This window comes from Gadus chalcogrammus, chromosome 7 (genome assembly GCF_026213295.1).
Source record: "Gadus chalcogrammus isolate NIFS_2021 chromosome 7, NIFS_Gcha_1.0, whole genome shotgun sequence".
Taxonomy (NCBI): domain Eukaryota; kingdom Metazoa; phylum Chordata; class Actinopteri; order Gadiformes; family Gadidae; genus Gadus; species Gadus chalcogrammus.
The window spans coordinates 15026803-15054312 of record NC_079418.1 but is presented as its reverse complement, the minus strand read 5'-3'; the positions used below and the strand labels follow the sequence as shown (position 1 = coordinate 15054312).

The following is a 27510-nucleotide window of genomic DNA, read 5'->3' as shown; positions in this document are numbered from 1 at the left end:
AGCGTTCTTTGTTCCAAGACAACAATACGATTCTAGTTATTGTTTTTGTCACGTTACAAATATGAGGCGAAATGCATGCTTTGCGCTCGACAGATGAGGGTTATATCCTTTTATCTGTGTCCTTTTGTGGTTTATTCTTTCACCATATAGTGTAGGTTTAAGTCTTCCTGCAGCCTTGTTCTGCCTACTCCAACTCTCATCCCAGTGATCATTGTAGAGACACCGTAGCGTGCGTAGCATGATTGGCTCCCAGGCAGGGAAGCCCTTGTAATCATCCGCCGCGCAACTCTGTTCAGTGGGATCAATCTCTTTTTATCTCAACCTTCACATCCAGCCCTAACAGGGAATTCATGCTCATGCTCAAGTATCTTCTCCACCACCACCTTTCTTTTTATCTTTATTTATTATCCATTCCTTCCTTCCTTCTTTTTGTGTAAGGGAATTGAACCCTTAACCCTGGCAGTGTTAAGGCCTTGTTCTAGTGATGGGTATGGGTTCTATCTTCTGGTTTGTTGTTTGAGCTTGCAACAAAACAGCAGATGAGACAAGAGGATTACCCTTGGTCTAGGGATAATGCACCTTTCGATTTTGATCTTGTCCCTATTAAAACGCAGGAAGTAAATGATGCTCTTATAAAGTTAAATGCCAAGAAATCCTCTGGTCCTGATGGGTTGGATCCATTATTTTTAAAAATTGCTGCTGAACATATTGCAGAACCTTTGACACATAATTTCATCTGACTACTGAAACTGGAGTAGTTCCTTGTCTATGGAAATCTGCATGTCACTCCTTTATTAAAGGGTGGAGACCGATCAAATCTAAATAATTTAGGCTAATATCTAAACTATCTGTTTTAGCCAATGTTTAAGAAGAGCTTATAAGTGCCCAGGTTAAAGATTATTTAGCAACAAATAACATCTTGAATGATTTGCAGTCAGGTTTTCGTAAAAAAAACACAGCACTGCCACTGCCACTATGAAAGTGTTAAATGATTTACTGAGTGCAATTGATTCAACAACTACTTGACGGGCCGAACACAAAGAGTTCAGGTTGATGGTGTGTCCTCAAACTCCTTGCTTCAAAATGGTGTCCGGCCGCCAGGGGTCCATTTTGGGTCCCATTTTATTTACTATTTAAATAAATGACCTATGTCAAAATGTAACAAAAGCAAAGTGTCATTTATATGTGGATGACACCGTTTTGTATTGCTCTGCCTCATCCTTGGCAAGTGCCACAGAAGAACTGCAATCTGCTTTTAATACTATTCAGGACAATCTCCACAAATTGAGACTGGTAACTCTGACAAAACTAAAATTATCTGCTTCTCAAAATCAGGGAAAACAGACGATGTTTGTCAGATAGTTGCACTTGATAAGAGAGTAATTGAACAAGTTCCAGTATACACATATCTTGGTTTCTTCTTAGAAGAAAAGTTGTCCTTTAAGCATCACATTGAGTGTCTAACAAAAAAACTTGGGTTTTTATTATAGATACAAATGCTGTTTCCCTTTAGTGTGAGAAAAAGACTTATCCAATTCTGTCAATGTCTGGATTATGGTGATATTTTATACATGCATGCCAATCAATCTCTGAAAATGCTGGATTCAGTATACCATGCAGCACTAAGATTGCTTACAAATTCTGGTTTCCGTACTCATGAATGTAGCTTGTATGAACGTGTTGGTTGGCCTTCTTTGCACAATCATAGGTTGGAGCATTGGTATATTTTTTCTTTATAAGGCCACATTATGTGAACTGCCGCCTTATATGTGTTCTCTCCTGACTCCTAAAGTCACCACCAGGAATTTTAATCTTCGATCAAATGGGCAAATCATATATGACATTTCCCGAAAGCGAACTGTCTTCGGTGAGAGTGCCTTTAAAGTTTTGGCACCCACATCTTGCTATAAACTGCAGAGTCATCTTAAATTAGACTGCATTCTAAAAATGAAACAGTTTAAAACTAGGATAAGGAACTATTTGGGTACTAAACGCACATCACATGTGCTAATATTGATCATTGCTGGTGATCACGTTGAGATGATGTTAAATTGCCAATTGTCTATTTCTGTTTTTTAATGCGTGTTTATGTAGAACTGTATGCTGCTGTCTTGGCCAGGACTCCCTTGTAAAAGAGATAGTGAATCTCAATGGGATTATTCGTGGTAAAATAAAGGTAAAATAAAAAATACAAATAAAAACTTTCTTACCTTGGAGTCAAGACGGATTTCAGCTGCCTTGGGAAACGGCTATATCTTCATGGCTTAACAATAATGTTTGGTTTTAAAATAATTGTCTGGTATTAAACTATTAGATAAAAAACAGTACATGCACATGCAGCTGTCTCTGTATATTCTAAGCACGCCACCATCTTTATAAGATAAGAGTTCAATTATTCTGCACAATGTCACACTGCTGAAGCCAAGTCAAAGTAAATAATGGTCCCCATTGGGGGACTATTAAAGTGTAACACGAACCCAAAGCACTCATGCCATGTTTTTCACACAGTTGCTGGGTTCTGTCACTATAACAGCACTTTGCAGATACACTTGGCTCAGCCAATCAGAAGTAATGTCTAAACGCCAACATCCAATCCTGTCACAGCTGGCTTCGACCAAGACGGCAGTTTGTCTCTGACAACTAGTGATTTATCGCCTATTTTGGATCGTGGAAAAACGTTAATTTAACACGGACAATGACACGTAAACCTGTGATCCTGTGTAATTAAAAATCTCCACTGAGTTGAGTGAACTTCTGATGGCGTTGAAGGTGTGCATTTGTCAGGGTCTGGCCAGGCGGACTGCCGTTTTGTCCAGACTTTTAAAGACATTTTCCATTCATGTAGCACCTTTACTTCAAACGCAGCCTAGAAAGTATGTAAGACGTATTACGTTTTATTGTACATTTTGCTTCAATAAATGTGCACATCATTGATTATGAAAAAAACAAAACAAGTATTACACCAAATATACATAATCATTTAGCATGTATATCTTCAAAAAGCCTGTGTTTGACCATAAAGATGTATACCCCACTCATGTTTGCTATTGGAAATTATGCGTCTCATAAGGAAATATTCTTCCAGTTTGAAGATGTAAACCAACATGTTTTGCAGTGTGAAAAGCATGTTCACTTGTTAAGGCCAGAGTGCATTGATAGACATGTTTGGATATTACCCTCCTATTCTCTAAATACTTCTATATTAACAGACTTCCTAGATTAAGTGCTGTGCATGCCCAGTCTAGACTCTGACGCAGTCCTCGGCGACATCACATCATAATCATAGATTCAGATTTTATTGGCCTTCTCTGCACATTCTTGAATATGGTCGGACCAGTTCGTATATTCCAGTTTAATCGTTTTTGTCTGCACATGAAGCATCCAAACAGAGCCTGCTTCCTGCATGGCCCCCTGGCTCCGAGCTTACTGAACAACAACTTAATCACTAATCTTTTGTATCTGCGTAACGTGGCTGAGGGGTAATGGGACTCAAACTACAGCCCCATTAACTTCATGATGGGGGGGATTCGCTTCAGTTGATGCCAAAGTTAGAAGTAGCCATTGGGAGGGTTGACGTTGTCACGGGGGGATGTATGCTGTTCAGTTCTTTGGTGTGATTTGGGACAAAGGTTTCTTTATGTCTGAGTTTTCTATATTTCTACAATAGTTTTCTATTTAATGTTCATCGAGAGTCACCCTACCAAACCAATAAAAGTCGTCATAGTCTGATCATATGTTTCACTTTCCATCAAACTCCCCGCTTTACCTAGCAAGCATCCTTGAGTAAGATTTCCTACCCCTACCTGCTCCTTCATGACCTGTCTCTGTATTAATTGTCTAACCCCTCAGTGCCCCTGTATGACCTGTCTCTGGATTCACTGTCTAACCCCTACCTGCTCCTGTATGTCCTGTCTCTGGATTCACTATCCAACCCCTACCTGCTCCTTGATAACATGTCTATGCATTCACTGTCCAACCCGTACCTGCTCCTTGATAACATGTCTACTGTATGTATTCACTGTCCAACCCCTACCTGCTCCTTGATAACATGTCTACTGTATGTATTCACTGTCCAACCCCTACCTGCTCCTTGATAACATGTCTTATGTGTTCACTGTCTAACCCCTACCTGCTCCTTGCATGTCTTACGTATTCACTGTCTCACCCCTATACCTGCTCTTTAACGACCTGTGCCTGTCCACTGTATGGACCCTACGTGCTGCTTAACGAGCTGTCTCTGTAGTCACCGTATTAAATGTCTAATAAATGACAGTTGTAAGTAGGAGCTTTGGGAATAAGGGGTATGTACAGTAAGTATGTTAACAACAGCATCTGTTTGTGGCCCCCCTTTAAGTACACAAATCTAAACATTTATTTAGATAAAGTCCATGTTCATCAGGAATGTAGAACTTCAATGACTTAATATAATATAATGTGTATCATTGCTCATATTGACATTTTAAATCATCCTCATCTTGCAAATGCCCCTCTATGTTTGGGAGATCAATAGAATGAATGATGAATAATATGGAAAAATACATTCAATTTCCGAGGAGTACAGGAACCACCGTGGCTGGTTGACGCCGGCAGCGATCATCCTTTTGTTTATGGCTGTAATTATGTGCCCTTGGGAGCTCGATTAACGTGAATGATTCACGCTCGTCGTTGTACAAACACCCCTAATCCAAACACGGCAGAAACAAACAGCAAGCCAGATAAATGTCGGGGAGTGGTGAACATTGACATTTCAGAGATTACACGTAGCCCGCGGCTGACGGCGGGGGGGAGGCGAGAGAAGGCGGACAAGTGGGTCTTTTCCAAGTTTCATGAAAATAAAAGTTAAATTCTTACTGAAAAAAACACACCCGCAATTTGACCAAACTTTGGCTCTGCGGCTCTGCCACAGCCCCCCCACCCTCTCCCTCCCCACACCTTCATCCCTTGCAGCAAAGCAATTTTGCCATGAGAAAAAAAAAAAGAAATTCATTAACATCAGCGAAAAATCTATCGGGCAGAGAGAATAGCTCCATGTGCTTCTGCACGATTAGAGCAGCCGAGAGGCTCCGCACGGCCACACATTCACGTGGAGGAACATTAACAGCCCTTTTCCTCAGGATAAAAAGAAACGCAGTATACCAGCAGTAAAATTACTTCCCCTCTTTCCCCTCCCCTGAGCCCAGTTGGGGGAACTTCCTCTTAATGTCAAGCAATTTGATTCTGCTCTTATTGCCGATGCTGATTTATTTTGTCCATATTGTTCCCCTCGGGTCAAACAGAGCTGCGGTCAGTCGGCATTTAAATGGCGTTATTTGGCGTCCATCTGTGGCGCTCATAGAATGATGGTTGTGTCTCGTTTAATGGACGCAAGGTCCTCGTGCATGGTTTGAAAAACACACATGGACTAGATTCAATATGAGGTGTTATCGCTTAAGGTGGGGGCGTTAGAGAAAAGAAATGAATGGAATCAAAAAATTTAGCAAAATGTTTTGTTTGTATTTACAGTTACACAATACGTGTTAGTATGTCATAGCTAAAGCAGTAATGTGCCAAAGATTTGGGTTTCGTTTTCCTTGGTGATAACTATGGGGGATAAGCAGTAATTGCAGGTGTTGTTTAGTTGTTTGCCCAGTCATCGAAACAATGTCACCTGTATTTAATTGTCTTTTTGGTTTTACTGGGAACGCTAGCGGAGAATGGAGCAAAAACCTCTACCCTCTCTGGTGATCCAACCACTTCTGGGTCATGCAAAATGCGTCACAAACTGTCCCCGGAAGTTTCCCAGGATTGTTGCCACAAACACCCAGTTCTTAACTTTCATAGCCCTGCTAATGCAAAGGCTTCCATCAAAGGGCAATAGGCTTAATCACCATTGTGTTACCTCATTTGGAGATAGACAATGACTTAACAGACATTTATTTCAATGAAAATCTTTGCGATTATTACTTTAAATAGGAACGAGGAGGATTTCGAAGAGAATGAAATTTGAAGACTGCCATGCAATGATGATCAAAAGCCAGAGGCTGGCCTGAAAGCAATGAGGAAACATAGTTCTGTCCGAGAGACGCTGCTTCTTCTTCCAGGACATTGGCTCAGTGTGGGACCGGTACACATTGTCCATCTTTACAGCCCCCCCACTGTCTCACTACAAACCTTCTTGTTGATGGCACCAATATACTCTCGGCCACGTCTAGACTTGATCAGACCTATCAACGCCACCAGCATGTAGTGGATGACTTCATGACCAACATAACAATTTAAATTACAATGACGGAAAATAACCAATATTAATGACCAATGGTCCAGATGGAAATCGGCAACTTTCCTGAAGTCTAATTTTTCTTGTGTTGTTGGTAGGGCCAGGCTTCTGTGATGTGGTGCGTGGGAGGGAGGGAGGGAGGGAGGGAGGGAGGGATGATGGGGCCCACCGAGGGCCGCCAGTGAAGGACCCCAGACCTACTGTGGGCTCAGGCTGAGGGACCAGAGGGCCAGCCACAGCAGCAGGGGCAGCAGGGGGCCCGGTGTGGAGGCGGCCCCCCGGTGGCTGCCTCGGGCCCCTGATTCCATACCAGGGTCCTTTTCAGAAAATGGTGGGATGATGTTTAAGTCTTGGCTTTCTTCCTCCTCTTCCTTCTGTTTGTCCTCGCTGCTCTCAAACTGCAAAAATAGCAAATAAAAAAGCATTCAAATCTAGAATTAGTACTTCATGAATGGAAATTTGAAGGATTAACCCTAACAGGATACGTGTATTACATATTTACAATGCTTTCATTGAATGCATTGAAAGTCATCCCCGTGCTTGATTGAGAACGTTCTAGACTTTAATCTGAGTTGAGACAATATTATTATTATGATAATAATTGTCATTATTGCAATAACGATAATTATTATTATTAATGCTTTTATTTATATTAATATTTGTATTATTATTAGGAGGAGAAAACGTCTTAATGCAATCGGGGTGAGCAGTACCTCTGGTTGAGGTCATCATGACATCACTAGCTGTGCTGCCCCAGGCAAGCTCATATTGGCTAACAAAGCTCATTAGCCAATATTCAGAGACCAAGATTAGTCACCAGTTCTAATTAAAAAAACAGCTGCAATATTCACAACAGAAAATAATATTTGTTTCGTCATCAACTCCATCATCATCACCGTCATATAGCGATGACATTTTAATTGTGAATGTGAGAGTAATCAAAACACGCCAAATTACCTGAAGATCATAACATGAACAGCTTAGGGGCTACACTCTAAACACTTCTTTCTCCATGTGTCATTCTGGAGGAGGGTAACACAATAGGTTCCCTGCCAGCGTTATCTCTTCTTGTACAGGTGTAGGAGCCAGGGGAGAAGCACTCTATCTCCTTCAGCTTGGAGCCTGACTGTTGCAACGGACAGCCAGGTCCTGCCAGAGGACACATGATGGTACCTTCCAGTGGCCGCTTTCACTTTGCCGGCTCTTAGCTCTTAACGCGTTATGCTGTGGCCCAGTGGGCACATCCTGCCGCTGGTCTAGACATCCACACAGAGGGTCCTTGCGCCCTGCACTTTTTTGTCACGCCGCATTGGGTTTTCTTCTGAGATGCTATACCAAGCTGAGACCGAGCTCACACGGACAGAAACCTAGTCCTCACCTAGTTGAAATACAGGGGGATCCTGGTAAGACCAGGTTAGAACCAGGAGCAAGGGAACCACTAGTGAGGAGGAACTGGAGTTTGGATTTTGGGGCAGCTCGTGTTCATTGTAATGATGGTTCTGTCATCATATTAACACCAACTGCTTTCTAAATATAACGTTACTCTTATTTTCTTTTCAAATGAAGGGATTGCCCTTTTCATAATTTCCTCTTTCTTTTTTTTTTTTGGTGGTTTTAGTTTTCATAATCTGCATAAACCCAGGCTTCTCAAGAGAGAGCATTGTCTTGTGCTGGCAACTTCTCCTACCTACCCTCAACATTTAACAATGCAGAGACTTATCATGTCGTGTTTCCTGAGACCCAACCGGCAATCAAAGTATTGAAGGAAACAAATTAAGCCTATCATCGGAATTACTTGCCGTTGTTGCAGTAAAAGTTTTATTTTTCGATGTGTTTGGCTGGCCCATTGTTACAGCTCATTATTCAGCAAGGTATCACAACAAGGGGATCTCCCGTATAGCAGCTTACTGTATATAAAATACCAGTGCGGGGGATATCTCGCTAAATTGAATATAGGTTTCCGAGAGCGGCTTAACTGTGGGAGGACGGTGGGGCTCAGGAGGAAGAGGAGATCGGGGGAGAGCAGCGGAGAGATGAAGAATGAGAAACGGATTAGGGGGAAGGGGCGGGTGCGAGGAAAGAGGGAGACGGGGCAGATGGGTATGAATAAATAAATATTAACACAAGAGGGTTGATTCTATTGCAGTAAACACCTACAGCTAATCCTCCACTGGAGGGGAAGAGTGCGATAAGAGCAGGCAGGGGAGAGAGGAGACGGACGCTGTATGCCTGGATGTTGCCTAGATCTCGCCTCCTTCTGCTCTCTGGTGTTTTTATTTTTTTTTCCAGATTGGTTTGCAATGAGGCAGATGTTTACACCCTATGTTAACATCTCAAACGCGAACCACATTGGTGTTCTTCCCTTACTCAAGACTATTCTGGTACTAATCACAATTTAGTCAATTGAGAGTCGATTTTATCCACAGAAACTTGGAGTGACTATTTAGATAGACGTCCTCGGGTGTGAGTACGGGTGAGGCGCGTCTTACCCAAGGAAGACACCAGAACCACGAGACCTACCTCCCCCAATATAATATAATAATTTAATACCATTAATAATGAATGTATCATAAGTACTGATTGGCCATTCTGTTTAGCCACTGTGGTATCACTAGACATTGTTACCGCTGTGGGTAGAGTAGATCAGCTTTGTGTTATGCTCACTCTGGTGAAGTCCTGGAGGGTCTGGACACTGACCCGGGGCTGCTCCTGGATGACCGGGGGTGGGGGTGGGGGTCGGGAGGCTGGCGGCGGCGGCGTGCTGTCCACGGGAGAACCGCCGCCGCCAACCTCCACTCCCATGGAACTGATGGCGTTTCCTGGAACACAACGGCACGCACTCTGATCACACGTGTTCTGGTTGGGTTCTGCTCGGAGCGCCGAGGGCCATCCAGCACCATTAAAACCTCAGGTAGAGTTGCTATGATTCACTGGATGTCATGTCCATGAGTCAGACACGAGTGACGTGACATTTTCCCAGTGGATGAGTTGAAAGCTAACTAGGGCTCTTGTGGACTAGAAGTTTCATCCTGAGGGCAGTGATTAACATTAGCCACATTGTTCCATTCAAATAGAGACGGCATAAAAAAGTCCTCACTGATCGTGTGTGTGTGCGCGCAAGTGTGCGAGTGTACGTGTTTGTGTGTCTTCCTAGAAATGGCAGCCTTAGATTTAACCAGCGGTGTTAGACATCTGGTAATAATTGTCATCATTTTGGGGATATTTTTACGAATGCGCATCGATCTTACAGGCAGCACATTGTTTACAGCACCAATATTGAAAGAGCATGTCAGTATATATTTTACCTAATCAATACTAAAACATAAACATATTTGGCAGATAAAATTATCCACAGTGACCATCTCAGAACGATCAAAGCACATAATCGATATTGGAACAACTACAAACATTTCAAATTCAGTGTGAACAAGATTGCACAGAAAACGACTGTGTGCAGAGAAGCTACAGATGGGCGCCCAATAGTTTAGTGCCTCTGGGGTTTAACTCCCAGTCGAAAAGGTACTGGGTTTGATCCCCAAGGTCCACAGCCTAAACTGTAGGCATCATTGAGCAATGGATACACAACACCATGCCTGCTCCTTCATGTCATGTGTCTGAATTCACTTGTCTCCCTTTGGTTGAAGCCTTGAAAGGCTCATTTGCATACTCAAACGATGCATATAATTGCCTAATTGAGCATATGCTGATGACGCTGTGCTTACGGAGGCAGGTGTTGCTGCTGAACATGTTGAGGATCTGCTGGCAGTCCTGCCACTCATTGCCGCTGGCCTCGCACGTGCACCACTGGGACACCTCCGTGCTGCTGTTATTGATGTAGTTAGGGGTCATAATGGTACCTGATGGGGGGGGGGGGGGGGGGAAGCGATATTACAGAAATATGTAATGCACATTACATAAAGAAAAATTGAATTTGTGCTGTGCTGTTCTAAACCCACGACCACCTTTTAAATATATGGGGTCGGGTGAAGGGTCTGCTCCTCACCTATGAGTCCCTTGTATGCCTGCAGACACCTGGCTCGGCTCTCCTGCCCGCAGCCCGACGGAGAGAGAGAAGAGGCCTGGCAGTTGCGCTGGAAATCTGCAAAGCGGGATCTGAAGAGAAATGACTGGGCATAAATGGCAAGACTTTTACTTTGAAGGCCTGGTCCGTTTCAGTGTTGGGCAAGCTAGACAATTTCATAAATTGAGAAAAAGAAAAAAGTGACAGTCTAGTGTGTGGAAAGATTTTTTTTTTGCCAACACAGCACACTACACCCTAACCGATTCCATTCTTATGATATCTTGATGATTTGTTGGTAGGACGTTAAGTCAGCGTGGATCCCAATTGGCTATCGTCTTTCCAAATATCTCAACATATTTAATATTTTTGATGTCGACTCGGTGAGGGTTGATCGGTAAAAAACACCACTAACATACCCCACACCACAAGTAGAATCAGCAACAAATCAAGGCTTTGCTGACCTGGGACGGAAGGGAGAATTCAGGGACAAAATCTGGATAATTATTCTGTAGTGTGTACTCTGCATTCTCTACCAGTTCCTCACAAACTTTGCAGTTAAAGTACATCACTAGCTATCCCCCAGAGAATTGTAACAAGCTAAGCTGCAGCAACAGTGCAAGTTGTTTACTACATCGAAACAATTCGATTTGTTTTCACATTGAACCAACTTCATTCCAAGTCAATCCTAGTGAGTCCATCGTGTAGGCAGGCAAACCATGTTCAGTTCACTCTCTGCTCTCTCTTTTCCAAAACCAATTTGGGGACAAAAAGAAACAGACGAAGTAACCTGTGCTCCACACAACAAACGGCAGGTGTGTGTGTTTGAGTGTGTGTGTGTGTGTCTCTCGGGATTAATTCTTCTTCTCTGTCGCTCGTGTGTCTGAGACAGGATGCCAGGATTGGTACATGAATACACGTCATATGAAAGTGCTCCTGTTGGCTAGACGTATAGATCCGTGTATGTAGGTGTCACTTGAGCAGGCATTTTATCCGCCACGATGCGCCGTGTGTGGTCAGTCAACTCACAGCCGTGGCATTTATAGTCGCTGTTTGTCTCTAACAATGGGGGTGGGCGCGCTCCTCCGTGCAGAGCTTAGATATTTCAGGGGTGCGCGACACCAGGGGAATGCATGGGTCCCCTGAGCGGCTGCAGAGAGACGAGGGGGGCCCTAATGTGACCAATGTGTTCCCGGTCCCCTGAGGACAATGATTTTCACGGTCACCTGGTACGACATATTTCACGCGGATCAAAAGTAATTCTAGTAAATTAATGTTGGATACAATATGATGCATCGACAATAGTCGTGACAATAGTTCATAGATAGAGAACTGAAAATCACGCGGAGAAATCGGCGAGACTTCACATCAGAGCGTTATTGATTTTTTTTTTTTTTTGGTGCTGCAGAACCACGAAAGAAAATATATATTGTGGTCGAGGGATGTTCGTTTTCTACTCATAACACAGGGTCTACGGTGTATATAGAAAATATAAATATGGCACACAGAAGGCTTGACCAAAGAGAGGCCATGGGCCCCTTTTTATTTTTTATATTCTGTATTTTGTAATCTTTCTTTGCCAAGAAAGTGCAGCAGGGCAGCACTCTCCCCTGTTGCCCCCTCCTCTCGGCAGCCATGCAAGACACAGTATGTACCGTGCCCTCGGTGTGATTACGTCATATTGGGTTGGGGCCGGCTTGTGCAGTTCACGCACGTTGTCCTTTTAATTAGGTTTGACTGATCCGAAGAGTTTTATTTTCAGACCACAGCAGAAAAGCTCCAATGCGCTTGTGCTTCAGAAAAGGTATCGGGGACGCTGCTGCGCCACTTGTTCAAGGTAACAGTGACGGCTACCACCATGCTACTGAGAAAGGAGCTGCCACTAGTTGTAGCGACTCTACTGCCACACTGGTAGAGGTTATAGTGTTGTTAAGTACTGTATATGGTCAGTAGTTGTTGTTATCCCAGTTTTTTACTTCTTCCGGTTGCCTGCTTACTTTGGGGCTTTTACGGTAACCTGCACACCTAAACAGTCCATCCAATGACCTGCAGTCTCTCCAAGGACCAACAGTCCAATCATTTACAAATCAAGGACCCTCTCCCCAACTCAGCTGGTCCCAGTAAACCTTCGCCTCGACTCAGCTGGTTCAGTGAACCTTCTCCCCTACCCAGCTGGTCCAGTGAGCCGGCTCAGATGTTCCAGTGAACCCTCTCACAGACTCGGCTGGTCCTGTGAACCCTCTCCCCTACTCAGCTGGTCCAGTTTACCGACTCAGCTGGTCCTAGTGATCCTTCTTACTGACTCAGCTGGTCCGGTCAACATTCTCCTCTACTTAGCTGGTCCAGTGAACCCCCTCCCCTACTCAGCTGGTCCAGTGAATATTCTCCCCTGCTCAGCTGGTCCAGTGAACCCCCTCCCCTACTCAGCTGGTCCAGTGAACCCCCTCCCCTACTCGGCTGGTCCAGTTAACCCCCTCCCCTACTCGGCTGGTCCAGTTAACCCCCTCCCCTACTCGGCTGGTCCAGTGAACCCCCTCCCCTACTCGGCTGGTCCAGTGAACCCCCTCCCCTACTCGGCTGGTCCAGTGAACCCCCTGCCCTACTCAGCTGGTCCAGTGAACCCCCTCCCCTACTCAGCTGGTCCAGTGAACCCCCTGCCCTACTCGGCTGGTCCAGTGAACCCCCTCCCCTGCTCAGCTGGTCCAGTGAACCCCCTCCCCTACTCGGCTGGTCCAGTGAACCCCCTGCCCTACTCAGCTGGTCCAGTGAACCCCCTCCCCTGCTCAGCTGGTCCAGTTAACCCCCTCCCCTACTCAGCTGGTCCAGTGAACCCCCTCCCCTGCTCAGCTGGTCCAGTTAACCCCCTCCCCTGCTCAGCTGGTCCAGTGAACCCCCTCCCCTACTCGGCTGGTCCTAGAGAAGTGTCTCACCTGCACAGCTGGTCCTTGTAGCAGTACGTCTGCAGGCTGAGGCAGTTGGGCTTCTCCGCCCTCTCCTCCCCGTTCCGGGCGCTCTCCTCGAAGGAGCACGAGGGGACGATGGTCTTGCGGCGCCGCTCCCCGCACAGCGGGTCGGAGCAGGGGCAGAAGAGCAGGGCGAAGCTGTACTCGTCGGGCACGCGCTCCAGGAAGCGGCGCAGCGCCCGGTGGCACTTCTGCCGGTTGCAGCCGCTGTCGGAGCCCGTGGCGCGCTTGGTGCACGCCACCACGTACTCGGAGCGCAGGGAGCCGCACTTCTCGAACAGGCCGCAGTCCTGCGCCGCCTTCAGACACTGGTTCTGTCCGTCTACCGCGTGGGACGAGGCTGGAGGGAAGGGAGCGTGGAGCGGTGTTTGATTGAGGACCCACGGTCATACGAGACATGCGACTCTGTTCGTCAACCCTCTTTCCTGTCTACGTTCCCTCTCCCGTCCAGAGAGGCTTGGAAAGCCCATAAGCCCAAATGTTTGGGGTCACCCAGACAATTTCATGTTTTCCATGAAAACTCACATTTTTATTCAACAGTTTTCAGCTGTGCTAACACAATTTCACAAGGGTTTTCTTATCGTTAATTAGCCTTTTAACACGATTAGCTAAACAATGTACCATTAGAACACAGAGTGATGGTTGCTGGAAATGGGCTTTTGTACACTTATGTAGGTATTCCATTAAAAATCTGCCGTTACCAGCTAGAAGGGTAATTTACCACATTAACAATGTCTAGACTGTGTTTCTGAATCATTTCATGTTATCTTTATCTCTTAGTGACCCCAAACCTTTTCAAAAACTGTGTTGAGAATTGAAAGTCAATAGTCTGGATAGCCTAATAGCTCGGGTGTCATTCGACTTCTGGCTGTAAGATTCTGTGTTCGTTCCCCATGGTCCACAGCCCAACATGTAATCCTCCTCGGACAACATGCCCGAACAATAAGTTGCTTGGGATAGTGTCTGCTAAATGACTAAATAGTAGTAAATAAAAAACAAAGTGTGACTGTGGTGTGTGAGTAGGTCCATACCTGACATGATGGAGGCCATGTGGGACATCTCTACGTTCCTCACAAGGTTCAGCTCCAACTCCTCGTAAGGAGAGACCTCATACTCCTCGTAGGCTGGGGGGAAACAAGTGGAGCCGTGGTCACGTGGTCTCACACACACACACACACACACACACACACACACACACACACACACACACACACCCCACCCACCTGAGAAGCGCACCGTCCAGTACACCTTGAGGCAGTGCTCCTCCCGCCGCGAGCCCCGCTGGCACTTGCAGGCCTGCAGGGGGCGGTACTGCTGCAGCGCGTGCTGGGCCTCCAGGCACTCCCAGCGGGCGTCGGCCCCCAGCGGCGCCACGGCCTCCTCGGCCACGCAGTACTCCAGCAGGCGGTAGAGCACGGCGCAGGGCTCCTGCTGCAGGCAGCCCTGCTCCGCCACGCCGCAGTCCAGGGGGGCGGGCGCCAGCGCACTGCCTGGACCCGCCGCGGGGGAGGTGGTGGGGAGGGGCAAATAGTGAGTGGGGCAGCTGGTCAGCAGCATGCTGTCGTATCGTATGTTGTACGTAATGTACGCACTTATTGTACGTCGTACTTAGTTGTGTAGCATCTTATCCAAGCTATCTTTGTTGTACACGGGGAACGGGTTTACCTGCCGATTGTTGGTGCTTTGCACTTGGTTCTGTGAGCATCCTTACTGTACAGACGGAAACATATTGTTACGCCTCTTTCTGACAATATATCGCTTTGGATAAAAGCATCTGCTTAATACTCGAAATGTAAATGTAAGTTCCCTACTACTATTTGGTCGTTGGCAGAAGCTTCATTCCTAGGCGACCCGCGGTGAGCATGGTTTTACCACTGGTGGTGGTGTTGATCAGCCTTTACGAGACGTTTCTAAATGAACGTCTGAATTCAATGGACTGGATTTATGTATTGTAGACCCCGTGGTGGGGACTGAACCAGCAACCCTTTGGCTGCGAGACAAGCCGGGCCATCTACTTTCCATAGCCTTGCTAGAGGCCAACATCATCTTGGTAGTAAAGCCCACCCCCAGGAGACGGGGTAGATTATGAAGACATTAGACATCATCAATGGTCAATATCAATTATGTATGCAAAACACAGCCATGTGCTGGCTGGTTGCTCCAGGAGGTACTGCATTACCTTGCCTGAGCGCTTCTGTATTGTAATGATGATGATCATTATTATTGTGATTATAATGATGATAAGGATGTAAATGTCTCTCGTATCCAGCCTAGAGTCCACTATTAAATCAAAGTACAGCAAATACATAATTTATGCTAGAGGCATGCTACAATTTAACTGATTGCACGTTTTCCACCGTAAGTGGGTACCAGACCATTACCATCTCTAGATCAAGAACTTTGAATTTAAAGCATTTTTTATCTAAAGATCACAAGTGGAATGACGGAGTCTGCCTGCTTTTTCTTTGCGGAGAGTAATAAGCAATCGATGCACAGTGTGAGTCATTGTCTTTGACCTTGCCACAAACAAGTCAATTAAGTTAGCCCGATGAATGCGAGGAGGCTTATTAACTAAATCTGATGTGACAAGCATTGAGTATGTGTTTTATAAAATCATGACTAATGGGAGGACACCAAGCCTTAAATGCAGAATCATGAGCCAGGCATGGCCACATTCATTGATAGCAAAGAGGAAGAATAATAAAAACTGGAAAGTCCACAAATAGCTTATCCACCCCAGGGGTCGTTCTTGGTTGAAGAAGGGAGCGTGAACAAATGTTGAACCGATACAAAGAGCGTACGGTTTACATAAAGGGGACCGATGATTTAATCCACAAGCGTCGGAAAGAGATCCAACGACAAACCTGGTTAGCGTCAGAGAGCAGAGGGACATCTGGCGTCGTTGACCCGGCGGTGGTCCGACCACGTTTGCTCCGATGGGCACTTCTGGATTTCTCAATTTCTGAATTTGGGATGGAGGGTGACCCACATCTGACCCCCCCCCCCCCCCCCATACATACATACCACATCATCTCTAATGGCCTGCCTTGGGCCCAATCCCATTCCTACCCCTTACCCCTTCCCCTTACCCCTCCCCCTTGTTTTGAAGGGGTAAGGGGAAGGGGTAAGGGGTAGAAATGGGATTGGGCCTTGGTCTCTGCCGTCGGCTGTAGGAGCCTATAAGCAGATCTGAAGGAACCAGTAGTGGGAGAAGATATCTTCAACAGTGTAGCAATGGAGCCCCTTGTGCAGCCCTGAAGGTCCTGGTCTATCTCCACAGACTACTTTATGTCAGTATTACCAGCGTCTGAATGCGCTGCCGTCTGAAATTGCCCAACAGGCCTGGTGCAGGGTTATCTGTTTGTCTCGTGACATTTCACATCTGACACTGACATTAGTCAGTGACAATTCAACCTTATTAAATATAACATAATAGATGGATAATATGTGGTGTCAAATGATCAATCACAGGAACTTGGGCAGCCTAATTCGAGTGCCCAGACCAAACTCAGGCAGTACAAGATAAGGTGGTGATGATGAGCCAAGGCAGATAAACTTAAATTCAGGATTATTATTTTTTTATCACGACAGGACCCATTCGCTCCACAGAAACCCCAAGCGCGCCAAAGCCAGACCTGCAGTCAACAGTCGCGATCCCTCATCATCGCTATAGCTACAGACATTGCAAGTGGACAATACAAGGATGTCATCAAAGGCAGACAAACAGGTTGAGCAGGCAGACACCAGAGTTCTGTGGGCTGTAGGCGCCCGTGGTAGAGGTGGTGCTGTCAGCGTAGGAGCAACGTGTTACTACTAGGTCTAAACTATGGCAAAATCTCTGTTTGGCTCTCTTCCCTGGTTCAGGGAAGAATACTGTAATAACTCCTCTCTTTTCTTCGCCATAAAGCCCTTGAGGAAGGGTGCCCCTCCAAATCATTATGACGCAAACTATTTATTAGCCGCTAGGATTTGTTGTCCCATAATCAAGGGATTATGAACTACATTGTCAAAAATTTGGTTTGTGTTACATAATACGATGCTCCATGCCTTTTTACAAACAATGGAAAAGTTTGGCTGCATAAACCAATTCGAGGAAACGCATCCACCAATTTTTTTACATATTTTCTAACGGTTCTCTTCTCCCAGAAATAATGTTGGCGGTCTTCTCAGCCACACAGCTGGTCAGCTTAGAGATTCAGATTTAATTGATTACAGTTGGGGGAAGGAAACATGCGCCAAATATGGAGACCCAGAAAGTCATGGAGTGGGATGTGAGCCAGTTTATGAAGGATGCAGTCTATCTCTTTACTTGGTCTCCACAGTGTTCTTGGCATGCAAGGATTGAATAGGTAACCAGAGGTGTGAGAGAACACCTTCAGAGGCTTTGGCAGAGCTGCCACCAGGCCCTGGATCAGGAGCAGGGAGAGCCTGTTGGGTACCAACGGAGAGCAGGCTGTCTGCATCTGGGCTGCTTGAGAAGGGCTTTCTGATGTTAAAATGCACAAAAATAAATAGGAGCTCTGGTTGCAGCTAATGGTGTCTGCATGTGGATCAGGGATTGTAAACCGATCACTGGTTGCAATTCCAATAGCAATCTCATGTTTCAGAGAGGGTGTGCGTCCCCCCTCAACCTGATAGTATGGGAGGAATGAACTTAATGTTTAAAGGAATATCATTATTATTTACTATACATATAAAGAAAGTGATCATTATCTTGCCTGTATGCTATATGAATGAACATAAGTGTGAAAAAAATCATAAAGCTGTCTAAACTCAAATGACAGACCCAGAAAGGGCCTCCTCAATGGTTAACTTAGAGGGTCATGAAGAAGCCTAGCAACTGTTGTTGAAGACTTGATTATATTTATAAACGAGGAAGATGGCTCGGCCTCTCAATGAGATGAGCAGGGTGTCCTTGTACCGTACCACACAACCCATTATGGTTTTACTATCGATAATAGTATTTGCAACCTCACCTGTGCACATATCTCCTCGTTCGAGAGCCATCGAGCTCCCGGTGGGACCATTCCCTAACAAAGCTCTCTTAATGGTCATTCAACAGTATAAGAAACTCTCTGCTAGAGAACAGACGTATGCATACATTCAATTATCCTGTATTCTCTGGGATTTCCTGACCTCTGTTCTTGTTTTTTGTGGTACTTTCTACGACAAGATCAGAGAGACGCACACCACCTGTCTATCCATCCGTCCCTCTATCCATCTATCTATCCATGCATCCATCTATCTAATCATCCATCTATCCATCTATCTATCTGGCCTTCCATCTATTCATCTTTCTTGCTATCTATCTTCTATCTATCTTTCTGTCTACAGTATATTAAAATCGAAATGGCTGAATCACTGAGGAATTCAAACATGATTTGCTAAAGTACAAGAAAAATAATACCTTCATATAAACTCTTCGGATTTATATCCTGGCCTACTTTCAGTTTCTAAGTCCAAGGATCAATAAAATACACTGACCGACATAAAATTCGGCTCGCTCTATGGGCCATCCGACAAAACCCTTCATAAGAGTTCTCATAAGTGCTGATATAACTGCAAGCGTTATTCAAGCGTTCATATAAGTGTGAGTCCACAGCTCTGCTCCTTCCTGAACCCTGATCAGCTCCACTAGTTCCTGGACACTAAACAATCACATCGAGAAGTGCTGGTTTAGGTTGGTGTACCTTCCTATGGATTTTGCTATGATATAATGTCAATGTACCCACTACGACTCTGCTGCAGCCATGACAAGGTTTGATCTAGGTAAAAATAATCCCAAAAAGGATTTCATGCACTTCAGCGAATATCTCATTGTGGTTTTAGAAAATGAAACGAGGCCATTGGGTCAAGACTGAAAACGAAATGCATGAAACACGATGATAAAAAAAAAAAGCCTGAATATGACCAAATACAGACTCTTGCTTTTCTTTTAAATATCAACAGCAGACATGTTCTGCTACTCTGCAACAAAAGCAGGCGTAACAAAGGCTGGACTAAAATAGCTCCACAGCTAACAGGGCTACAGACCCGCTCTAAGCAACGCATCTTAAACACTAAGCCAGCGACGGTTCCCAGCGCAGGTTCAATGACACAATTAAGTCCAGTTACGGAAGGTATGCTTGGCTTGCTTTCTAAAGAAGGGACACGTGTGTTGTAGTATAGGCCTACAATGTTTTTAGACCTTAAGTGAGAGTAGGTCACAATATTCATATTCCTAGATTGAAATATGCCTCAGAATGATTGGATTACCATTCAAGTTATTTTAACTTGTCTGTTTTCTTATGGAGCTCCAACATTATTATGGATGTTCATGTTCAGTTGGTTAGTTGATTGATTTAGATCAACAATTATTACTTTCAATATAGATATTGTCAAGGCGGGAGTGAGACGGGATCGAGATGAACTAAACACCTTTTAAAGAGGACAGGAGCATGGATCAGAATTAATTCATGAAAGTGATTTGTCGGCTGGATGATTTAGAAGAAAAAATGCCGTGACAAGAGGTTTTTTAATGATGATGGACATAAAGAATTTTAGCCCGTGTGTGAAGTTCTTACCAATGCTACACACACACACACACACACACACACACACACACACACACACACACACACACACACACACACACACACACACACACACACACACACACACACACACACACACACACACACACACACACACACACACACACACACAGCCAACAAGAATAGATTCAACAAATAGTAGGGGTTAAGATAGATATTTGGTGCGTAACGATGGATAATATGACATCTCTCACCACGGCGGCACGATGAAGGTGTTATGTTGAACGCATTCATCCTCTTTTACACAATTTCTAATTGATGGAAGATTGCCTTTATGCCCACATATCAACAAGACGGTTCACTTAAATGTCCGACCCAGAAGAATACACAACTCCTCTTTGTCAAGAAATATTAGATCTCACGTCTAGGCTATATGTGATCAGAAGTAAATTCGATTTAAATGCTGATTGACAAAAAAATTAAACAATTGTAATATTTTTTTTTTCTGAAGCAATTCACTGGTATTGTGAATCTTAACTGAAAATGAACTCCCCGAGAAAATAACCAGAAATTATTTTTTCATGATTTCAGTATTGCAGAATATTTTTTTCTTATAGTTGGAAACTGCCTAAATCACTTAATAAAGTCTCCCAGACTAGGATTTCACGAACGAGCAATTGAAATGCGAGCCTGCTTACCACATGTGAAGAAAATCTGAAATAGTCCAAGGATCATCATCCTCCTCCTGATGCCGGTTGACATTGTAAAGAGTTGTGTCTGTTCAGTCTAAGATAAGACGTGCACACTAAGTGATGGGTAAAGGAAAGTTACACAGCTCGGTGCACCATGTAAACGAACACGTTCTCCTCCAAGCTCACATGTGCGTGTTGAAATAAAGTCCTTCCATTCTCCCGTGGGATCTCGTCCATAGATGCCGCTTTCATCTATGAATGAACGACTTCCCAGACAGATCTCAAAAGTTTCCGTTCAGGGTTCTGCATCTAAAACAGCATCGTCGTTGTTGCTGCTGCGCATGTCCACGTCGGGTACCTCTCCAAGGCATTGTAGTCCCAACGATCACACAGTTGGGTAGTTCGTGTTGGTGACTGAGCGAGCGACTCCTGTGAGTGCGTGCCCTTATTATAACGCCGAGCTCGACTATGATTGGTCCGACTGTCGGAAGGTCTGCATATTCCCCTGAGATTGACTTTGCAGTATAGCCTGTCTGTGTGTCAGTAATGTTGTTGCACTGTACAAATGTATGGACTGAGAAATCTTTTAGTAACCGCATCAGAGTTCAGCTGCCACGTGCAAAAACAAGGCGGGTGATCCCCTACCGAGAAACACACGGGATGGCTCCGCACAAGTGGTGAAGAGAAGATATCCACCTTCAACCATGACTGGGAGATGCGTTCAGGGTTAGAATGAACCATTATAATTCCCGTAGGCTATTTCATTGTTATTCCAGAAAAGGCTACACGTTTACGTTAGTAGGCCTACGTCAGGTAGGCTATTGCACACGTAATTTAATCCAGATCGTTACTGTGTAGACTAGTTAATTATAGGGTAAAATGTGGCGGCACTAGCCAAGAGGCCGGCCTATGTAAGGTCTAAACTACAAGTTCAGGGTGATTGCGTGACTTGTGTCCTTGTGTGTTACTACAGCTCCCCCTGGTGGGTTATATGGTGAATGTGATAGTGGTAGCCTACAATTCGGTTTTTTTTGGTCTGATTATGTAATTAAAATAACATGTGACGGAACCAAAAACATATTAAAAAAAATTAAATAGGTTTGGATAACTATAGAGGAAAGGGTTAGGGTAAAATAATACAATCTCTTATTCAATTAAAATTATAAATAACAAACTTTTTACATTTGTTTTTCGGTAACTTTGCATTAGTTTTTCTAGAAATAGAGGATCAGTCAAGTGAGCTACAATCCATAACGATATTCCCCAGTGCTATTTCTAAATACATCATTCCAGTAGCGGAAACGTGTCGAAAGGGTCACGTTACATAATTGTACCATGGATGTATACAGCATTCTTTATATTATAAATGAATAGGCGTAGGAATATATCAAGGCAGATGTTAATATTTATATAATTTTTCACATGAAATGTGTTGTATTTTCAAAGATGATAAAGTTGATGTTGTTCCTCATTGTTTACAAATGATCAAACAAACCTGTTGTTGAATTGATACTGTGGAGTGTGTGTGGATGATGGCCGGTGGAGGCAGCCTCACTTGGCCTCGGGTCAGACTGACTTGACTCTGGGGCTGGGTGAGGTGTGAATTGAGCAACCAATGTGCGCAGGTTAAATTAGCCACCACCAAACATGCTCAGGGATATCTCAAATGGCAGCATGGATCACTAAATGTATCATTATACTCAAACTATAACAATAAAAGGGTTTCAACATCACCTCCCTTTGTACTGGTTTTGGAGGAGCCTAGTAATAGCCACCTAGGTGGAGTGTGATAGCCACCTAGGTAGCATAGCAAGGTCATTGTTGCAGGTACATTATGCAAGTTTGTCGTTTTATTTGTTGTTGTTACACCGGCTTTCCATTGGTGGAGATTATTAAGCTGAAGAATAAGGTAAGGCCTTGTGCAAACTATTAAAAACATCTTGCATTTTTCACAGATGCTCAGAATACCTCAAGAAAATTCACACATGCAAAATGATTGATAAATAATTGATTATCTAATATAAGTGTATTGCTTTGTTTGTACGTTTTGCTGAAAGGTTGAACCATTGTATACATTGTAAATGTATATCAGGCGGCCATGGCAGTAAAGAGCCTATGTATGACCTTAAATAGTGCTGGTCTTTGGCTTGTATTTATGACCTTTAGGCTATTTCTGGTCTCTCTCTCTCAAGGTCGCAGTGCTCTCTCACCTTCGTATTTAGCTCCTACGGCCCCTCTTTGGTCCCTCATGTTACGACCTTATGACCTCGATGTTTCTCTTCAAATTTCCAATTCCCTCTTGCTAGAATGTACATATAGAACGGCAGCTTACTGTTAGCATGCTATGTGCAATGTGCGTCTGCATAAGTCTCTCTGAACATAGGAGAAAACACGTTTTCAAATGACTACGTTCAACATGCATACATATCGCACAAACAGAAACTCACACACAAACACATGGTGTCTGCATGTGGTGCCTAGTGAGGTACTGTATATGTAGCCTATTATACACACTTTAGCCAGCTGTCTATTTATATCCCTACACAGTTCACCAAGAGTAGTCCATATCTATTGGAACTAGTGATAAGAATTTCATTGTCATTCATTTTAGGCCAGGGTTGAAGTTGAGCACTTCAATGCAGTGGGCGTGCAGTGGGTGTGTCATGTTAGTGTGACACCTGCTCTTGAAGGAACCAGCTCAGGTTACCTCTACTCAGGGTCATACAGTATATATATGACAAAAACAATGTTGTTGGATTATTATTAAGTTTAATGCTAGACAAATGTTGATTGAAAAGCTATAATGCATTTTGCAATGTGAAACCTACAGCATGCCCAATTAATGCACCCGTCTTATACTGCCATCTAGTGCAAAAAATGGCCAATAGTTTTGATCACTAAATCCTTATTTATATTTGTATATTTCTTTAATTTGTTCTTTATTTGATTTGTGTGTTGATTTGACAGTGTCCATTTGTCATATACTACACTTGGAATTGAGATATGAAACTCATTAGTTATTAAATGTTAACATGGAATCAAATTATAAAATACCTAATACCTAATACCCTTGAACAGACGAAAGATCAAATTGGCTTGATATCATTACTTCAGTAAAAACTGCGGGCCCAATACTAGTTTCTAATTATTTCAAAGATAACCTTTGCCTCCGGATAAACGGCAGAGGTTAAGTTTTTTTGAATAGTACATCAAGTACCCATGAACCAGAACGAGACAAACGTCACAGCAGAATAATGTTGACATACAACAATACTACCGCACACATGATGGGCAAGTAAATCGTTGGTAAGGGCTATTCCCGAATAAGCTGTTCCCTGAAGGTTAACAGCGCTCCATAGGCCATATAGAGGTGGCTATCTGCCACCATTATTTCCTCAAGGAAGGTTATGAGGTGCATTGCAGAGGGGGCATGGTGTGCGTGTGTGTGTCTGCGTTTTTTTTTTTTATTAACAACTCGCCGTAATCGGCCTGGCAATAACTGACTCACGTGCAATCCGTTCTTATTATAATTCCATTGTAAATTGCTTGTAAATACACATGATGGGGCAAAGGTGGGCTATTTTGTGATATCACAGCTGATAGCGACTTCCGCATAGCAAACCAGTTGACAGCGCCGGTCCGGGATCAAGGGAAAGGAAGGGGGCGTGGCGACGGGTGTACTTTGCGGCGTATCTGGCTTCCGGCAAACCAATCTGAGTCGGGACGCCCACTTACGCACCCAAACGATGACGACTACGCGCCTCATTGGCGGGTTGTTTTCGTTGACACCGTGACGTTCTCAGCTCGACGAATAAGGCGCGACGTGTACTCTCGTGTTGTATCGCGATCGGACGCCCGTTAAATTCCGAACGCGCCTGCACAATCGGCCATTTCGTCGTAGGCCGTTGTGTGAAGGGTAGTGTGGGGAACTTGTACTGATTTATCTGTAAGGCGGCCGAGAAGAACATTACATAATGAATGAAACCGCAGTCTCCTTTGCCAAGGACTTCATGGCCGGTGGCATCTCTGCTGCCATCTCCAAGACAGCCGTTGCCCCCATCGAAAGAGTGAAGCTTCTTCTTCAGGTAATTTAACAAGACCTTTCTTCCCCTATTTCTACGTACTAGTAGCTAGCACTAGCTAGCTTCCTTAATCTGGGTTACCACAATTGGACCCGGGCTTTAGCCCCCTTTCAGTCTATACTGAGTAATGCATGGGGATAAATCAACCTCTATATGCATTTTAAAAGTCTAACAGACTTAAAGCTTTTGATTAATCTTGTCTTTAGAGTGTATAAAACTGAGGTCATCACGGGATGTGCAATGACCTACACGAGTCTCCTAGCGTCCCGGCTACTCTCAGCGATAACCTTAGCTCGCGCGGCTAACAAAGGACAAACGTCTTCCCTGACATTTGGGATGTAGACCATCATGATGTGTCCTATAATAATAACGACAAAAAAGCATATTTGTGGAACTGTAATGAGCGTCACCGTTGTGGCGTTTTTTTGCCCTTATGGTCGTTCTTTATGTGAGCCTTCCCCGGTAGGCGTTGACACTGCCGGCAAAAGTTGGCTGAAGGCCCGAGGATTCCTTCAAGCCGGGCCGACAAGTTGCACAATCCCCTACTACGTGTTTTTGCAGACATTATGACTTGATTTGCATGTCTTTCATGAATTATCAAGGTTTTGGTTGACATTCATTTGGACCGTAAGAAGGCTCACCTTGATGCGTTTTAAAGACGTTTGCTAGAGATAGTCTCCTTCAAAACTCGGTCGTTCCGTAAATTATTTTTTTGTACTGAATGTCATTTAACTCTTACGGTCGGACATTAATTAACGCCCAGCGCTTGATGGATGACCTTCAGCTGGCCGACGTCTTTAGAACATGGTTGCCAAGGAAACCCTCGAAGGCTCTTTAATGCCTAACTTGTCCCACTGTCTTTGACAATCCAAAGTTTTGATATTCATGCTCGACTCTTTTTTTGTTTCTACCTCGAAGGTCCAACATGCCAGCAAGCAGATCACCGCAGATATGCAGTACAAGGGTATCATGGATTGCATTGTCCGTATTCCCAAGGAGCAGGGATTCCTATCCTTCTGGAGAGGTAACCTTGCCAACGTCATCAGATACTTCCCCACCCAGGCCCTGAACTTCGCCTTCAAGGACAAGTACAAGAAGGTCTTCCTTGACGGAGTCGACAAGCGCACCCAGTTCTGGCGGTACTTCGCCGGTAACCTGGCGTCCGGTGGCGCGGCTGGAGCCACCTCCCTGTGCTTCGTGTACCCCCTCGATTTCGCCAGGACCCGTCTGGCTGCTGACGTCGGAAAGCCCGGCGCCGGTCGTGAGTTCAACGGCCTGGCCGACTGCCTGAAGAAGATCTCCAAGTCCGACGGTATCCGTGGTCTGTACCAGGGCTTCAATGTGTCCGTCCAGGGCATCATCATCTACAGGGCTGCTTACTTCGGCATCTACGACACCGCCAAGGGTATGCATTTCCTACACTTGCTTTTCCCAACTACTGTCAAGGTTTTTCAAATTGGCCATGATCTAATGAGGTTGTCTGTCTTCTTCTCCAGGCATGCTCCCCGACAACAAGAAAGGCAGCATCCTGGTCAGCTGGATGATCGCCCAGTCTGTCACCGCCGTTGCCGGCCTGACCTCTTACCCCTTCGACACCGTGCGTAGGCGCATGATGATGCAGTCTGGACGCAAAGGAGGTAAGACGCTACAGCCGCGGGGGGGGCCATTAACAATGCTCCATGTGACTTGAACATATATAATTGTAATGGGTGCTAGGGTTTAAACTGGCTGGGAATTGGATTACGGGAAGCAAAGGTTTGTAATGAGGTGCCTCGCCGTCTGGATTGGTACTTAACGTATGCTCCCCCCCCCCCCCCACTAGCGGACATCATGTACACTGGTACCATCGACTGCTGGAAGAAGATTGCACGCGATGAGGGTGGCAAGGCCTTCTTCAAGGGAGCCCTGTCCAACGTGCTCAGGGGCATGGGTGGCGCCTTCGTGCTGGTCCTGTACGACGAGCTGAAGAAGGTCCTCTAAATCCTCACTGTATATGTTGTTTTTTTAACATCACTGTAAAATCTGGCTAAATGTAACATTATTTCCGGTTCTATGGACTCAGCAGTCAGCCTTATTTAATGGGAACAACCTACTAGTGTCTCACCACTAGAGGGCAATGGCTGTACCTCGTGCATCTTCATGTTAAAACGTTCCACCTCCTCTTTGAGCAATGTCATTCCTGTAAAAGATCTGATACCCTTCCTGTCATTCAGTAGGTTTGTATGGTCCTAACTTAAAATAAATTTATTCTGGGAACAAACTTAAAACTGACTTCTGTGGTTTTGCAGTCTCCTCCTTCTCCCACACCCACCTCACCACAGGTGAAACGGACACTGGTTTGGGTTAGTTAAAAGGCACGAAGGGATTATACCCAGCGGCTATATATACCCACCGCTTATCCTCCCTGCTTAGAGTGACGCGTTTGTAACTGCTGGGCCCAGACCTGCTGGGGCTTTAGCGAGGGTAAGGTGGTGGTGACATTGGCGCAACAAGCCATCTGTAGTGAAGCATCGGTCAAGTTGAAGCATAAATGATTCGCGGCCATATTGGGATTTAAATCGTTTCACTGCAGACTATAGAAATGCATCACGTTGCTGCTTGCCCGTTAGTCATTTGGTTAAATTATGTAACTGCTCATAAGCACCAGATTTTGCACTTATTACCGGGACGTTAAAGGCAGGCTCGTCTGATGCTATGGTGGAGGCGGGGAATAAACCAACCACCATGTGCATATTCTATTACAAATAAACTGTCTGAGGAACAGAATGCTCTGCCATGGTCGGCATATTTTTTACCGAGGATATTGAATAAACAATTGCAATATTATAGTGATATTGCCTTGTAAACCAGTATACCTTATTACATTACATTTAGGGTTTGTGTTGCTAATCAGTGAAGGCCTCAACAACCAACCTTACTGTTTTTCTCATTCGTATAAATACGTTTTCTGAAACTAGCTCATTTTC

General features: G+C 44.7%; 2 protein-coding genes and 1 long non-coding RNA gene across 4 annotated transcripts in view; 2 read left to right on the top strand and 1 right to left on the bottom strand.

Moving 5' to 3' along the window:
• The window catches only part of LOC130385816 (uncharacterized), an 11541-nt gene extending 1040 nt beyond the window's left edge, over nucleotides 1–10501 (top strand). The window contains exon 3 of the long non-coding RNA XR_008896070.1: nucleotides 10285–10501. This is a non-coding gene — a long non-coding RNA (uncharacterized LOC130385816). The remainder of the gene's footprint in view (nucleotides 1–10284) is intronic.
• On the bottom strand, nucleotides 6416–21156 carry gfra3 (GDNF family receptor alpha 3). 2 transcript variants are annotated; one of them, XM_056594520.1, is made up of 9 exons: nucleotides 20469–21156; nucleotides 14903–14947; nucleotides 14461–14727; nucleotides 14269–14361; nucleotides 13205–13577; nucleotides 10260–10369; nucleotides 9979–10113; nucleotides 8921–9075; nucleotides 6416–6654 (listed from the first exon to the last, which is right to left on the bottom strand). In XM_056594520.1, the coding sequence occupies exons 1-9, from the start codon at nucleotides 20530–20532 to the stop codon at nucleotides 6454–6456; spliced, it is 1443 nt and encodes a 480-aa protein (XP_056450495.1). In that variant the 5' UTR covers nucleotides 20533–21156; the 3' UTR covers nucleotides 6416–6453. The 2 variants fall into 2 exon arrangements, with proteins under 2 accessions (XP_056450495.1, XP_056450496.1); XM_056594521.1 differs by lacking the exon at nucleotides 14903–14947 and having other exon boundaries at nucleotides 20469–21153.
• Nucleotides 21157–24226: 3070 nt separating this feature from the next.
• si:dkey-251i10.1 (uncharacterized protein LOC100038774 homolog) lies at nucleotides 24227–26811 on the top strand. Its single transcript, XM_056594522.1, has 4 exons — nucleotides 24227–24547; nucleotides 25463–25949; nucleotides 26041–26181; nucleotides 26367–26811. Exons 1-4 carry the CDS (start codon nucleotides 24437–24439, stop codon nucleotides 26522–26524), a joined length of 897 nt encoding a protein of 298 aa, XP_056450497.1. The 5' UTR covers nucleotides 24227–24436; the 3' UTR covers nucleotides 26525–26811.
• The last annotated feature ends 699 nt before the right edge of the window (nucleotides 26812–27510 follow it).

What these genes read in the sequence shown, in the direction of transcription:
- gfra3 (XM_056594520.1), bottom strand. Translation starts at nt 20,532, where the DNA reads ATGTCAACCGGCATCAGGAGGAGGATGATGATCCTTGGACTATTTCAG. An exon ending in TCAGATTTTCTTCACATGTG is followed by an intron (nt 14,948 to 20,468) that starts GTAAGCAGGCTC and finishes CCGTCTGTACAG; the next exon opens with TAAGGATGCTCACAGAACCA. An exon ending in AAAGCACCAACAATCGGCAG is followed by an intron (nt 14,728 to 14,902) that starts GTAAACCCGTTC and finishes CGGCGGGTCCAG; the next exon opens with GCAGTGCGCTGGCGCCCGCC.
- si:dkey-251i10.1 (XM_056594522.1), top strand. Translation starts at nt 24,437, where the DNA reads ATGAATGAAACCGCAGTCTCCTTTGCCAAGGACTTCATGGCCGGTGGC. An exon ending in CATCTACGACACCGCCAAGG is followed by an intron (nt 25,950 to 26,040) that starts GTATGCATTTCC and finishes CTTCTTCTCCAG; the next exon opens with GCATGCTCCCCGACAACAAG. An exon ending in GCAGTCTGGACGCAAAGGAG is followed by an intron (nt 26,182 to 26,366) that starts GTAAGACGCTAC and finishes CCCCCCCACTAG; the next exon opens with CGGACATCATGTACACTGGT.